Raw genomic sequence first — 15642 nt, 5'->3', positions numbered from 1 at the left:
CCGCAGCACATCACCCGACCCAGCACCTGCCTCCAGGGCCAGGCAGGTTTCAGAACTGTTTATGGTCCTTGTCCACACCAAGGGAAAAAGTGACCCTGCAGCTTCCTTTAACTCTCCTTTCCAGCTCCACACCTTTAAAAAAAAGAAATCGGGACCTGGAAGTCGCCAAAGCCATCTCGAATGCAACTGTAACTGGTGAGAAACAGCTGCATGGGCCCCCCCAGTTTTTGTGAAAATGCCTCTAACCACTTCAGACGGTCCCCTTCACCATGTATTACAGCTGGATGTGGGAATGTGCACAGACCAGAGCCCCCCCCAGCTCAACAAGGAGCTGACACACTTGGTTCCATCTTCTGCAGGACTCAAGATGAATGTTTAAGCACATCAAAATATAATCAATAATTCTAGTAATATTCAACAGCTGGGTTTGAGGTTCTCCCACTGATGTTTCCCACCACCTGTGCAAATGAAGATCATTACCAGCCTTTTTTTCCAGCAAGGTAACTAGAACAGCTATACCCAAACACACACGTATGCAAAGATTTTTATCTTGAAAACAAGTTGTATCTTAGCAGGTTATATTTTTTCATTTTTCTTTACTTACCAACATGCACTTTCTAACACGGAGGACCTTTGAGAAATTAATTTCCATCTGAAAACAAACAAGGGCTGAAACAGTTTATAAAGGAACCCATCTTTCAAGGACATTTCCTTTTAAATTGCACAATGTGGCTCTTAGCAAGGAAAATAAATAAAACTTAATCCCTCTACATTCCAGCTGGCATTTTTTTCCCCAAGCTAGAAACGAACAATCAATTTAAAGAAAACTCAGACTACGGTCAATTAAGGAACCATGTATCATTTCATTTATAAATACCAGGTACCTATCAATTGATTATTTTGATCTAATTAAGTCAGTTTTACATTTTAAATTCCTGAGAATCATTTTCCCACATCACCATCCTAAGCTTTTCACATCTGTTGCTGCAAAATTCTGCAGATCGTCTGGTCTTTGGCTGTTGTATTAGCTGAGAGAGTTTCAGCTACCAGATTTATTTAAGGATGTGGATTATAAACCTCCAGGAAATGGCAACCACTGGGAAAATATGTGTCTAATTACTTGTAACACATAGAAAATGTTTTTCTTTATTTTTTTTAGATTTGGGTTGGTTGCTTATGCACAGAAATTGTCTTTCTTTTATTTCTTATCTCTTCACCCAGATTGGTCACCTTTAGGTTTATGTGTGCACCAGATACACTCTCTTAGCAACGTTTAATACACTGCCAGCCCCCAGCCCCTGCTTCTCCCTGGGTTTTCACCACCTTCCCAACCTCCCTTATCCTCCCAACTCCATCCTCTTCATCCTGGTCATCTCTGTCATTGAAAAGGAGAGGTCACCAAGTTTTGCAGGCTACATCTTTCTCTAAAGGACAGCGTGGGTTTTCAAGAGAATACTCAATACCTCAGAGCCACAGAATGCATTTGCTGAGTAGTTTATCAACTGAATCATAACTTTCTTTATGAAAACGGATGGAATTTCCCTGGCCAGTCTCCACGTCAGCACTAGGCGTTCCCAGGCACAGCCATCCAGTGCTGCAGCACTGAACTGCACCAAGGAGAGAAGTCAGCGCAGCTCTGGCCTTGGACTCCAGCAGGATGCTAGTAAGTAAAATAGCCATACCAAAAAGAAATATGCATTGTCAAAAATAAAACTGGTATCTTCAGGGTGTGGGGGAGCGAACTGTGATCCTTAATGTGATAGAACACGTGGATCACAAAAACAGGGTCCAGTTAATTTCTAAACTCAGCATTGTAACACTGAGAAAAACAGAAAATTACTGACACCTTTATAAGCGCAAGCAAAGCCAAAGAGATTAGTAGGGAAATGTATCTGTCAGTCTTTCCCACGTATGTTTTTGTGGGGTGACATCCCAGGCGAGACTTTGAATAAGCAATCCTTAACAGGACAGGCTTAACTAATATACAACAGCTCCAGACACTGCAGAGACTGAAAATTCATACTGGAAAATGACCTAAAGGTTTCTTCATACAAATTTACCATGCAGGAGGTAAAAAAGAGCCAGCACCAACCCACCGGCTGCCCTCGCAGCCTCCTCAGAGCAACGTAACGCAGCCATGGCTCAGGGGCTGCTGCTTCTTGAGAACTTCCAGCCCAGCACCAGCCGTGCCCACCACCTGCTTCAAACCAAGGGGCTTCCTGCCCCTGGCTCTCCTGACCCAACCAAACCCAGCAACCTCAGGTCCACGCTAGTTTGGTTACTTTTATCCCGAAAGCAGCTGGATTCCCAACAACATAACACGCTTCCGACAGCCAGTTCTTCTTCCCAAGTGTGGTTTTCTTTGGGTTTTATTTTTGTTTGTTTTCTTTTTGTTTAGACAGCAATATCTACTTTCTTGTATACCTTACTTGCTAAAGATAATCTGATTTTTGAACCAACTGAAATCAAACAGCTAAACTGTCCCTGCCAGTTAGGTAAAATGTTACAAGTTCTCAAACATTCAGATAGTTTAAGCCCAAACCCTGGTTTATTTTAGCTAAAGGATCGAGGTAACTTAGAAATTGAATTTAAAAGACACCAGGAAAGAAGAGGACTCTGAATGAAAGGCTTTCCCACGCTGAAAAACCCTGTGCATTTCAAGAACTCTGCCTTGGCATAGAACGAAGCGTTCCACTAGGAACAAGGAAGGAAATGGATTTTTCTGCAAAATAGCCAAAAGCCAAGGAAGCCAAGAGCAATGCAAGTCAAACGTAGGCTTTCAAATCAAATTCCTAGTCACAGACTTGTTTGCTCTTCTCATGGAGTCGTCTCACCTTGTGTAAATACACCTCCCTGAGCCCACAGCAATGGGCTCTGTAAATCAGCAGCACTGGGAATACTCTACAGGACCAACTCAACACACACCATCACACCATGTGATCAGCACTCCCATTTCCAACAAAAAACCAACCAGCCATAAAATTCCCAACTGTTCCCATTATATCACCTAGCTGGAAGCATCTTTTTGAGTCCAAATGTTCGTCAATCACACAACCATCAGGAGTCCAAATGAAAATGATTCCAAGCCTCAGCCTACGGTTTATACCCTGATCATAAACACTCAAAAAGCATTTTTTCCCCTATTTACTCATGCACAGCTGCAGAGAAAAAGAAAATCAACTCAAAGCAAGCAGTGTCCAACAGGGAGCTCTGCACCAGACAAAGCTCAGAGGTCAGGAGCATTCACCCAGACGCTCTGCAGAGCGGAGACAGAAGGTTCACTGCGTTCCTTACCTCCCTTCTCCTCCATAGCAGCCTTCCCCCTTTTTCTCCTGTTCCCCTCCAAGTTACAGTTTATTCCCGCTACAGGATCCAGCTTGGCCTGAGTTTTGGCAGTTCTCGCTTCATCCCTGAACCTCCCGACCCATAAGACACAGCCCGCGTGGCTTATCAGTATTCCTTTCCCACCCACCTCCACTCCTTGCAGGCTTATTTTTAGGTTCCTTCTAGAGCTCGCTGTCCCTAGTTTTTCAGAAAATGGTGTTCTGTCAGCATTTTTGAGTTGGAAAAAAGCAAAACCAAAACCAAAGCAAAAATGAGCACGCACGTACACCACCCCCCCCCCCCCCCCCCTTGAACTTTCTAGTCCAGCAGATTTTACTAACCAGTTCGCTCTGCCTCATGAACCCTGCAGCAATGCACACTCCACCTCGGCTTGCTCTTACAAACAACTCTTTGTAACAGTGTTGGCACCTAACGAAGGTAGCTTCCATCTTTCAAGGAAAGCCCTGCTCCTATGAACTCTCCAAGCTAGCAGCCTTCCCTCCTTTCTTTCCTCTCCCTCTTGAAAATATCCTTCTTACAGTAAAAAAGGTGCATCACAGCTGTTTTCATCTCCCCCTGCCCCTCTTGCCAGGAACTCCACTAAGACTGCCCGAGCCTCCACATCTTTGAGCCCCTTCTCCAGCACGGAATAGTGCTTTTGGTTTGCTCCAGTGGGAACCTTGCAGCATCATTTCTCCTAAAAGACAGCACATACATTCCTGATCTGTCAGGCTCATTTCCAGTGCCACATCCATGCTTCCAACCTGCAGTCCTGGCAGATGCTGCGTTTGTTGAATCTGCTGTGGGCCTGTTGATTCTTAATGAGCAGTCTCCCGGTGCACTTACCTCTTACCGATGTTGGTATAAATCCACAGCTCTTTCCTCTAGCTTTTGCATCACAAATCAGCTATGAATAATTTAGGGTAGAAATTGAAAGGTTCATTGCCAAGAGATCAGTCAGGCTAGAAAACAGCTTCTTGGCCTAAGCATTGAAGATAACCCTTACTTCTTTTGTTACTTTTTCAACACCACTTCTTATATTCATGAAAGCGATGATGTGACATACTGTGTGGGATCGCAATGAACTGGAGTGGATGACCCCTGGGATTCCCTTCTGCCCTCACGTGAATGCTGGGGTGCGCACCAGCTCCTCCCCTCCCTCCCCTGCGCTCCCCAGGAGGTATCCGTGCAGCAGCCCCAGTCCAACCTTCGCTCCACAAGACGGACCAAGCCTAGCTCTTCCCATCCCTTCCCAGGCACCGGGGGTACCACTTGCTTCCTACTGTGGAAGTCAGGGGATCTTACACAAAGGAAAAGCTTCCCATCGCTGGTGTGAGGAACTTCTGGGGACATTTTTCTGCACCCAGGGACAGCAAGCAGAGTTCAACAGAGTATCCTTCAAACACATACTCTGAATTGAGGGGAAAGTCTTTGGTTTACAACACTAAAGAGCACCCCATAGCAGTGCTGCCCAGAAAATGCCCGTTTCCTGCCTCCACAGACTTTTAAGCATGGGTAGAATGGAAACAGTCTGAATTGCGTAGACTAAAAGCTTGGACACACACAAAACATGTTTTTGAGGAGGATTCAATTCCACAGAAATACAGGTGTAGAAGACCAGGACCCAGACTGCTGATTAACAGGAGTGAAAACAAAAAGAGTTCAAGAAAAAAAAAAAAATCACAATTCCCCCCCCCCCCCCCCAAACACACCCAGCTGTTAATAAAAGCTTTGCAATGATCAGTGAAGCACCTGGTAAATCTGGATTTTTGATTAATATGCAAGAAAACAAAAATGAGATACAGAAGCAAAGGATGGTGTAACTGATATCCCCATCCTGCCAGGTGAGAAGGAAACAGGCTTGGGTTTTACTTGGGGCTCAGTAGCAGCACTCATGGCCTCCAGGAGCAAACATGCCTTAGTGTTCTTCTGTTGCTCTGCACTGGCCATGATCTGGTGGCAAGGACCAGGGGAGGCCAGGAGGTATCACTAAGACACACAACATTGAAAAAGAAATGCAGGAGAACAGGAGCATCAGAACTTCGACTGATCTCCAAGGGGGAGAGCTACTACTGCAGAAGAGCCTCTAAACATACACTTAATTCACAGGATTTTAGTACAAGAATCACATAACCAGGTGTAAAAATCTTCAAATGTAATTTATTAAGACATTCAGCTATGTCTGTCAGTCTACATCCAAATTTACTACTAAAAATAAAATAGTATCACATTTCACATTAGGAATACCGACTTTGAAAAACACTTGAGTCAAGCCTATCGTATAAATAAGTGACTAATTTTCTCTTCATATCAAAATTCACATAAAAAAATTGCCTGCCCCCTACTCCCACCTATTCCCCCACCCCAGTCCCTAGTTCTACTTGAAGCCATGATGAATGTAAAAATTTAAGTATGGACATGTCCTTGTCAAAGAAAAAAGGTGCAAACCTATTAACAGCTTTAAAAGTGGCATTTGCGGAGTCTGATCATACACAATAATGTACTCATTCCCAAAGTGCAAATATCGCCAGAGTTTAATACTGTTTTAATTCAGCTGCAAGAATTAAACATTACACAGCACAGTACTGCAAGGCCTCTATCTGTGCCCTAAAACTTATCCCACTTTCCTCCCGCACACGGCAGCGGAGGCCAAAGTGTTCATTAGAGCTTTAGTTCACTTCATGCAGCCCAGACTGTGCCCATTATTAGCAAAAGTTTCATATACATCGAAATATTGAAGACTCCGTCATAAAAGTCAAGAGTCACTATAGATTACATGAATTCAAATGCAACTGCCCCACCAAGAACACCCAAAGCATACACATGACGTATTAAGTGTGCTTCCATCTTCTAGTACAATCACTGATGTTGTATCTTTGATTTTTGCTCACGATCCAGAAAAGATTTTGTCAGCAACCAAAGCTGCACCTCAGCCAGAGACTGGCAACTCACTGCACTTAACGCCGCTCAGGTACCCTGGGACGTGGCTCGATGCGACACCCTCTTCCTGCCCAAAACAAAAGCTAGCATTCTGTCAGTCTGTCTACAACCTCTCACAGACCTCTTGTTCCTCACCTACATCTTGAAAACACTCACTGCAATTTATTTCCAGACATCCTTCCTATGCCCACAGTTCAGAGAGCTTCTGGAGTCATTTCTACTACGTCTCACTGGAGTTACCACTACCAAGCAGCCCATAAAAATCAGCATGGGAGATTACATTTTGACCAGCATTAATAGCTACGCTTCTTTCACAGCTGTGGAAGGATAGGTTTTCTTCTGAGTCAGACTTGGATCTCTGAAATGTGTTTGTTCCCACGTCATCCTTTGTCACCTTAGAGCTGGACACAAACCCTTGGGTCTTGAGCAGGGCATCCGTCCGGGACTGCAGTGAGTTCTGCAGCACAAGCTGCTCCCTGGCTGGCCTCGCACCGGCTCGTGTCACTGTCCATGCTTTGAGACCCTTCCATCTCAGCAGAGGCCTCCGGGCCGTCCTGCCCACCTGCGACCTGTCCATTGCTCTCGCTAGAGCTGTCTTTCACATTTGGCCCGTTGTCATGTTCAATACCAGGAGGCTCAGCTGCATCTCCAGGGCTGGGATTTTGCTCTGCACTAGGATTTGGCTGTTGAACTGCCTCTGGTCCCAGTCCCGGTAGCTGTGAAGGGCTCTTAAGTTGGCAGTGGCACAGAGGGCAGGTTTCTTGCACATACAGCCATTTCTTAAGACAACCCGCATGAAAAAAATGGCTACATGGTGTGATTACAGCAGTTTTCATATCCTGAAAGGCATAAAAAAAAAAAGAAAGACCATATTATTTGTAATCCCGTTCCTCTCCCCTCACCTCATACACCTAATGGGTCCACTAGCCACAGTCCACAGGCAAGAGAACGTTCCTTCCTTCATACCAGCAAGTCTCCACACATTCAAGTACACACACAATTCAAACACAGGCCAAGTCTGGCTGCTTGTTATTACAGTGTTTAGAAATTAGGCAAAAAGCTTTGTTTATAAAGTCTTATTATAAAAAGAGTTTTTCTAGAATGAGAATCACAGGATTAGTTGGCTTAAGAAACAACTGTGCAAGTTAAAACACCGCACTTACAGATACAACATGTAACAGCAGCAAATCAGAAATGAAGTTAACACCCCAATTACGGCAGCCGAGACCCACATATTACTTAGTCCGGTGCTTCAAACACCATCATTCAATCTGGTACCAGTAGTTTTACTCTTCAAAGAATTTGTATCAAGTTTGGAGTCACTCCAATTCCACACTACTAATCTTAGGATGGTTCTTTCACTGTCATACATAGCTACATTTTCTATCCAAGAGAAAGAGAGACTTTGGAGTTAGAGGTGCGATAAAGATATTACTTTCAGCATTAATTTCTAAGGTACTTATATCTGCTGGCTTACATTAGAAAGACCCTTAACCTTTTGATAATTAGGTTTCTGTTATAAAGCTGACATTGCACATAAAGTGAAAGTAACAATGTCTGTAGAGACAGAGCTGCTTCTACGGAATAATAACAAATCAGCTACTGAATACACATTGTCTGTCACCATAAAAAAAAAAAAATAATCTTCCACTAATGAAGAAAGGGCACATTTGCTGTTACTGTTGAGACCAGATCAACCCAAATACCAGAAGTTTCAAAGAAGCTCAAGGACACGGTTTGTTGTGTAACTGGAGAAAAACGAATGAAAGTTTAAACATATCCAAACTATCTCTTTATTCATAAAAACTATCCCAGCAACTGTACTCCAAATCCATTTACACAAAGCAGAAGACTGGGTAATTCACGTAACTTTTTGAGCACAACATTCTCACTCATTAAACGTAAGGAACTTGTTTTACTAGTTGTGGTCTGAACTTGACAGTCTAGACGTATTTCAATTCAAGTCAATCTTTTCACACTTCCATTCATACCTGGTAGCAGATGGCACAGATATCATTGTGTTGCTCTAACTGCTCTTTTGTGGCAACTGGCAGTGATTTTATCTTATTCACAGCATCTCTGCGAAGAAGGAAACTCTTCCATCCCAGTTGGGCCCGCAACCACACGTTGTAATAGGAGTGAATGAAGATGATCACAGAACCCATCACAGTCCATTCACCAAAGATCGTTTCTGAGACACCGTACGCCACCACACAGAGAGCGACGAGGAACTCCAGCAGCCGGTACGTGCCATTTACATAATAAATCACATCATCCATATTTTCTACGGGTTCTTTTCTGAACTCCTCCACCATAAACAAAACATAAATGAAGAGCGTCCCAAGCACCTGTAACACAGTTGCAAGACCATGAGTTCAGCATTCAGTTCTGAACGGGAGCTTATGTCCTTCCGCACTGTCCACCTTGCTCTGTACCCACAAGCTCCCAAATCAGACAGAGGGCAGGGCAGGCAAGCCTCAGAGGAGTAAAATTGTTGCTGAACTTCAAGACAAATAAAAGTCACTCTTTCTTGCAAAGCATTTAAGCTTGTTCCCAAGTACTCCCCCTTCTGTACTTTCCTGAGTCCAGAACACAGCTGAGTTGACTAAAAAAAAAAAGTGCTTTGCATCACGAGGAGTGATTTTATAAATTCAATAATTAAAAAACCCCAAGTTATAACAAATACTCATAGCACAAAACATTGCCTGTATTTACACTACTGTGTTTGAACATCAGATTACTTTCAAAAGAGCCATGCAACAGTACATAAATAAGTACTCGGGGAAGGAGGGAGTGTGGGGGGAAACCACAACGCTTGTCACTATGATAGTTATGCCCTCAAAAGCCTTTTGACTTTACAATTTGAAATAGACTTCCATTCACCTATGTTCTCTGCCCACCCCAAGAGCTCTTTAGCCTCAGATACAGGATAAAGAAAGAGATTTTTATATCCTATCTTGTACTTCTGCCCTTCCATCATCCACATTCTTTTATCACGTATTTCTGCCCTCTCCCAGAGTAACAGGATCACAGTTAACGCAGGGCTTCATGGCTGGTACAGGGCTAACCTTCCTACCTGAAGAGAGGTTAGAATACTGCTGGAGATAATGATCAACAGCCAGAAATCCATGTGGAAAAACTGACAAATCATGTAGGCCATGTACGCAGGGAACACGAGTAAGAACAAACAGAGGCTGACTGCTCGGAAGTGCTTCCACAGACTCCTGCAAACAACACAACAGGTTTTTATTTTTTAAGTTACATTTGAGTGTCAGAATAAGAACAGCCTGACTGCTGGATGTAGCTATGTTAGGTGTTTGTGGAAAGCTTTAACTTGTTGAAAGGAGTTTCTATTTTACTTGGGCACAGTCTCATTTCCAGCATGCATACTTACAACACCTACAGTATGAAAAGTTCCCTCTGATCTGACCTTTGCTGTTTTCAGCACAAAGATTATGGGCAAAAATTCACATACAGTAATTGTCGTAATGGGTCAAGTCAGTGGAAGTACCCGAGATACTGAACATTTCAGAGGAAAGACATTAAAATAAAAATATTAAATATACATGTAACTGTTCATACACTCTTCTATATAAACAGAGTTCTCCCAGATTATATACTTATTACAACTCTTCTACATCTTTTTGCTAATATGCATGGGGCAAAGGTATTTCCTTTCATCAGCAGACTTAACCCTGCTGCTTTTAGCAGTATATTCCCCAATTCAGGGATCACAAAAGAAGAAATGTAGCAGGACTGGAACATTCATCTCTGCCAGTCCTGACTCTGCTCCTATCATTCACTTCTTCCTAATCTCCTCCTCAGCCTAAAAACACTATCAATCTTTTTACAAGCATCCATTCGTGAAGGCTTTCAGAATATCTCTGGTAATTTACTATACTACCTCTACATGTTCTTCAGATTGTATTTTAACCTCATTTAGCACTGGAAGTGAAGTATGGAAAAAGTGAAAGTATTGGAGGGACAGGACAACAGCAGAAACCGGCTTGTTTAACACAGTCTGAAGAAACATCAGAATGCTACTACGAGGTCTGCAATTCTGTGTCTCTGTGCGAGGGAGAAAGGGAGCACTGAAGTGGAATTTATCCTGATCCTAGTTGATTTAGAACTGCCTGTGAGATCTGGCAGAAGAGAGTTAAGACTCCCTATCATCACAGGCTGCTTGTTTAAGCTGGGCAGAGGCTCCTATCCTGGCCCTACTCCCTTTCCCTCTGTTACTATATTTGAATTTAACGTGCTGCAGGCAGAACACGCCAGTTACAAGTAGCCTCTAAGCTAAACAAACTCTCTACACATAAATAAACCTCTTTTATTTCTTCACTTACAGGTTACAGAAAGGGAAAAGTCATAAGCAATTAAAGATACAAACAGCTTAATACAAGAACACCAGATACCAATACAGCGCTTCAAATTAATCTCACATGCATCAGAACACTAATGCAAGCCTTCCACCTCTTATTTTCTGCCAGTAAACCCTATCATTTTGTGATCACAGCCTCACAAAAAAAAAAAAAAAAAGAGGTTTGACAATATCTAACACAAGGTAATTTCTAGAAACTTTGCATCCTCAATAGCTGCCAGAGACCGCTGCATTAGAGGAAAACCTACCCAACTGCAGAGGAGGTTAATGAAAACCATTCTGCAAATCCCCACAATCGAACGTGGGTGGGGACAGCACAGGCACTGGAGTCCTGGATTTGCTTAACTGAAAGCACAGTGCACTGACGCTCTTCCTAGGAAGAATAACCACTGAGCAGCGTAACACTTGGAGTGGGCAGCCAGCAACTGCAGAACAGCACAGCATTGCACAGGCAGGATGGACGCAGTCCTGAGCAAGAGGAGGTGACCAAAGTCACCCCAGTTTGCCAGCATACAGCAGGGTAAAAAGTGTTCCTATGTGCCCTTGAGGGAGTAGGGAAGAGAGGGAAAAGCTAAAGAATTTAGACTAGAAAAGAAATCTGCATACAGAAAAGGCAGGGTAACTTTACAAGCTACTAAAAACCCAAATCTGGCCATCAATCCCCAGTTTATCACCTCCTAAAACAGCATTGAGTAACTTTCAGTTTAGGAAACCAGTCTCTTACTTGTCCCTTGAGGCCCCCAATGCCAAGACAATGGGATCAGCAATTTCCAGCATGGACTGAAGTATGGATGCCACCACAATGAAAAGAATAATACTGAGCAGGAACGCCCGATGCACAACTTGGAGCTCAATCAAACCTGTCTGCACAGCCAGGATCAGGAGTGTGACTCCTTCAGTCATTCCCCTGCAGATGAACACAGTCAAAAGAACAATCAATCACATCTTTGTGTGTCAAAGCTAGTTCAAAAATACATCTAGAAACACCAGGAAATAAACTGTTTCTGCCATAACCCTTCTAATGCCACTGGATGTAGCTTTTACTGATGTCCCTGCTAGGGCTTTATCCAGAGAGGAATCTTTTCCAGAAATGCTGAAGCCTTGGGGTTCAGGAACTAGCAGATTTCAGAACCCTGCTCCTGACTAGCAGCGAGTGGCCTACAACCAGCCCAGCAGGCACCACCCAGCGAGAGAGTCCCCCTGGCACAAAGCACTTTAAGGACCCAAGTTGTGTCTTAAGATGAGGAACCCACCAGTCTCAGTGTTGCCTACACAAGCCCAAAGCAGCCCTGCTACGTCTACACCTGGGCACCAGTCAGGCTTGCTCCTAGATCACCATGAAGAACCTCTCCACCTGTTATATTTCCCCATTACCACCCTCTTGCCTGTCCTTTGGCCCTGGGGAAACAGCCTTGACTCAACACCCCAGCCGGTGCTCAGTTTAGGCAAATCAGCAGTTTAGCCATTTTCAGTTTATTCTATACAGCTGTCCGCTTCTTTTTTTGCTTGGAACCTCTGCCTGAATTTAGTACCTCCAAGGACCACAATTCAGCACCAGTAGTTGATGCAGTTCAAGTACAGATCGCCCAGAAATGCATGCTTCCCCAAAAGATGCTTTTATGTAGACTGCTCCTGGGCAACCCCAAATTATACCGTTTTTGCTTCCACATCTTGAAATCCTCATTTGCATACAGTCTGAACTTTATTCGATAGAGTTAATGGAATAATGGAGAAAGGTAGTGTCATACCTAGGATCCCAATTTCATATTAGACAAGCTGGGACAAGCATTAAGAAAAAGCAGTTTCTACATTTTGGCTATTTCCCATAGTAATTTACAGGCAATCCATACAAAGCTGTGTTTTAAGCCTCATAGATTAGTAACGTTTCACACATGACTACAGGGTGAATGAGGAAACAGAAGTATGAAGCATATTATCCAAGCATGTGAAAATTTTCCAGTGACTCATGAAAATGAAAGCGCTAAGATGATCAAACTGTGCAATCATAAACCCCAACTAATAGCCCTGAATTTGTTAACAGAAGTGAACCATCTCACAAAAAGTCCATTTTCACCTCAAGTGCTTCTAACACACACAGACTGGCCTACAAAAAGCCTGTCAAGGATACCTAGGAGTTCATAAGTTAAAACACTACGATGCAACCCATATATTTCTACATATATCCCTTTTTGTCTGCTTCTTTTTAGACCTAGGCACAACAAGGTACTTACCTGTTCATAGCAGGATCGTTCATGAATGCTCGGTAACCCTGCAAGTAAAACTTGCAGAGAGTCAGAACTCCCAAAGCAACAAAAGAGACTGTAAAGACCAAGCCCAGCAGCGAGTACGGCGTGCTACAGCATTCGGCAATGCTGGGAGGAGAGAGGGGAAAAAAAACAAAAAGAAAAGGTCTGTTAATTAAAATCCATGTGATGAGCTCTCCCTTTGTTCTGTTAACTGTGCAAGCTGGTTTTAAAGCAAAATTGGATTGGCTTAATGAAAACATGAAAAGCTCTACACTGCCATGAAACCCTCCTATAAAGAGAGAAAGGTGAGCCTTATTCTGTTCCTTCTTTCCAAGACACAAGTTCACCCCAGCTAACGCTGCTGTGCTACGGTGTTTCTGCCGTCCCTCTCCAGCGCTGTCACACGGTGGCACTGTCCTGCTGCCGTAGGGTTTTCACAACCAAAAGGCAATTTGTCAGCCACAACGCATCCAGGCGGCTTGCTGAAATTTCAGCCAGCTACCAGAAACACAGGGTTAAAGCAGATGGACTCTTTCAGGCCCTTGACACTCAGATTCACAACAGTGCAAACAAACACCCAACTGATAAAACACTACTGGGAGACTGGGGGCTTTTTGGTAGCCTTTAGTTCACGTCCGATTCAGGTAGGCAACATCTGTCTTTCAAAGTGTTGAGCCAGAAGCAGCAAAATAACACAGCGAAGAATATTCACCCTCAGCAGGCTTCTTCCTCTCTTTTGCTACAGCAGTGAAGTCTCAAAGACCGAGACCCCAGCATTCATTTGACAGTGCTGAGAGCACATCTCCCTCACCTTGGGGCTGCTCTTCAGCTGATCCCGGCACTGCAATGTTTGGAGCAGCCTAAGCCTCAGAGAGTACTCTGGCTTCTGAAACATGCCACCACCAGAGTAAGGGGAGTGCAGTGCAGCGCACCCACCACGTGCCCCAACGCTAGGGTAAAGAACTGGCTGTCAGCCACAGGTGACACCTCCAGAAATCCCGACATGCACCATCCAAGGTAATTTACAGCCACTGCTGGAAACTGGCCCCTAGGCTAGGTCAGTATTTGGTCTGACCTAGTACAGCCACTCTGACCTTATGAAAATCAGACAGCTGTTCTGCACCCCCCCCCGCTGCTCTCACCTGAACTCCAGCTACACTGTTTTAAGCACTCATTACACTTAAAGGGTACAGATGCAGAATTCACTCACTTTCATGGAAGAGCACACCTTTTCTTCCATTTTGTTAAACAGCCAGCAGCACCACATTATTAACTGACCTGACAAGGTACTTCAGCTCCCTCTGAAGGGGTAAGAGGCTGTTAGTGGTATTACCTGAGTTCGTGTTTTTAAGATGCAGAACCATTTAGAATTTTTCTACTGTGACAGAGCTGAGAACATTGAGAACACTTACATAGCTTTTATCTATTTTTCCAATTTCAGGGAGAACTTCAGAGATCAACTGATATTCATTCACTCACAGATCAAGCCAACTGCAAGTCTGCAAAGCAAGTTCCCTGTTCTGCCACAAACAGAAATCTAATTATTTGGTGCAGAAATAAACTCAACTGATCTGCAAGGAAAAGAATCACTTCCCCCACCTCTGCTATCTGCTAAATGCAGCACTCTATTGCAACAAAACTAAAATTGCAGCAGAGGGGAACAGGAGGAAAAACTTCAGACACCACCAATGATTTAGTTAAACAGGTAACATAGTGCTTTTACATAATGCAGTGATGCTGTAAGCAATTTAATACTACATGCAATAAAATCTCTGGCATTTCTCCTTAATGATAATTAATTTTGACAGCTTACACTATCACACCATAGACAAGACATACACACACACAGAGGCAAGAAAAAGCCAAGCAATTGTAAAGTCTGATTGGAAACTGTAGTGATGATCAAGTTACTCAAAGAAATTGCCACCCAAACAGCAGAGCTAACAATGTATGGCCTCTAAAGAATATTTCCTGTGTTATCTGTGTGTTTAGACAACTTTTGCCTCTTTTCTCCCCATCCCAGTATTACACTATCTAATTTGTCTATCCTACCTCCTGCAACACACCCAGTTCCTCTCTGCCCTACACTCCTGCTCCCTTTTCTACGCTGTTTCTAGTTAAACAACAGCCAAAGGCAGATAGATTCCAGCCAGAAGCATCCCTCAAATGCTGCCTTTCTCTCAATAACAGCACTAACACAGGCCTCTCTATTTTACAATCAGTTTTAACAAAGCTTTTAGGAATCTGATAACCTTTAAGATCTTTACACCTCTGCCAAATTAACCTCTGGGCTCAAAAGTTACTTTGGGAGTTGGGTACTTTGGCTGCTTGGGTGACAAGGAGGTGTCTCACACCACAATGATGAAACAAGGCATGGAAGGCTCAGAAAGAGACATGATCATGAACAAGATACCAGCTGGACTGAACTTCAGCTGAAACATCTCAGACTTAAAAGCAACTTGTATACTGAAAACAACTTCTAGACCAAAGTGCTAATTATAGCTATTCCCTCATCAAAGGAGTATTTTGCTTTCTTTGGGAACTCTCCCACAGTTCTACTAATGCTGTCTGTTCTGAACGGGATACATGCCTGTGAAAGGCAAGCTTAACAGGGTTTGCATACACGGTCACTATGATAAGAACAAATATTTGTTGCGTATCCAAATGCAATAAAGCCAATCTACATATCTAGTCTCTAAAAGAATACAAACATTCATTTCAGAAGATAGTCAAAACAGAAAACCCAACTAT

At 43.4% G+C, this 15642-nt stretch overlaps 1 protein-coding gene across 3 annotated transcripts in view; it reads right to left on the bottom strand.

Annotated features, from left to right (window-relative positions):
* Positions 1-5464: 5464 nt before the first annotated feature.
* RNF145 (ring finger protein 145) overlaps positions 5465-15642 on the bottom strand; it is a 52416-nt gene continuing 42238 nt past the window's right edge. For all 3 annotated transcript variants that reach the window (XM_055717855.1, XM_055717854.1, XM_055717853.1), the window contains 5 exons: positions 12877-13017; positions 11370-11552; positions 9341-9488; positions 8256-8612; positions 5465-7103 (listed from right to left, as the gene is read on the bottom strand). In XM_055717855.1, the coding sequence (XP_055573830.1) occupies positions 6660-7103; positions 8256-8612; positions 9341-9488; positions 11370-11552; positions 12877-13017 (1273 nt within the window). In that variant the 3' untranslated portion in view covers positions 5465-6659. The remainder of the gene's footprint in view (positions 7104-8255; positions 8613-9340; positions 9489-11369; positions 11553-12876; positions 13018-15642) is intronic.

The sequence above is a fragment of the Falco cherrug genome, chromosome 8 (genome assembly GCF_023634085.1).
Source record: "Falco cherrug isolate bFalChe1 chromosome 8, bFalChe1.pri, whole genome shotgun sequence".
In the NCBI taxonomy this organism is placed as follows: domain Eukaryota; kingdom Metazoa; phylum Chordata; class Aves; order Falconiformes; family Falconidae; genus Falco; species Falco cherrug.
This window is presented reverse-complemented; position numbering and strand designations above follow the sequence as displayed.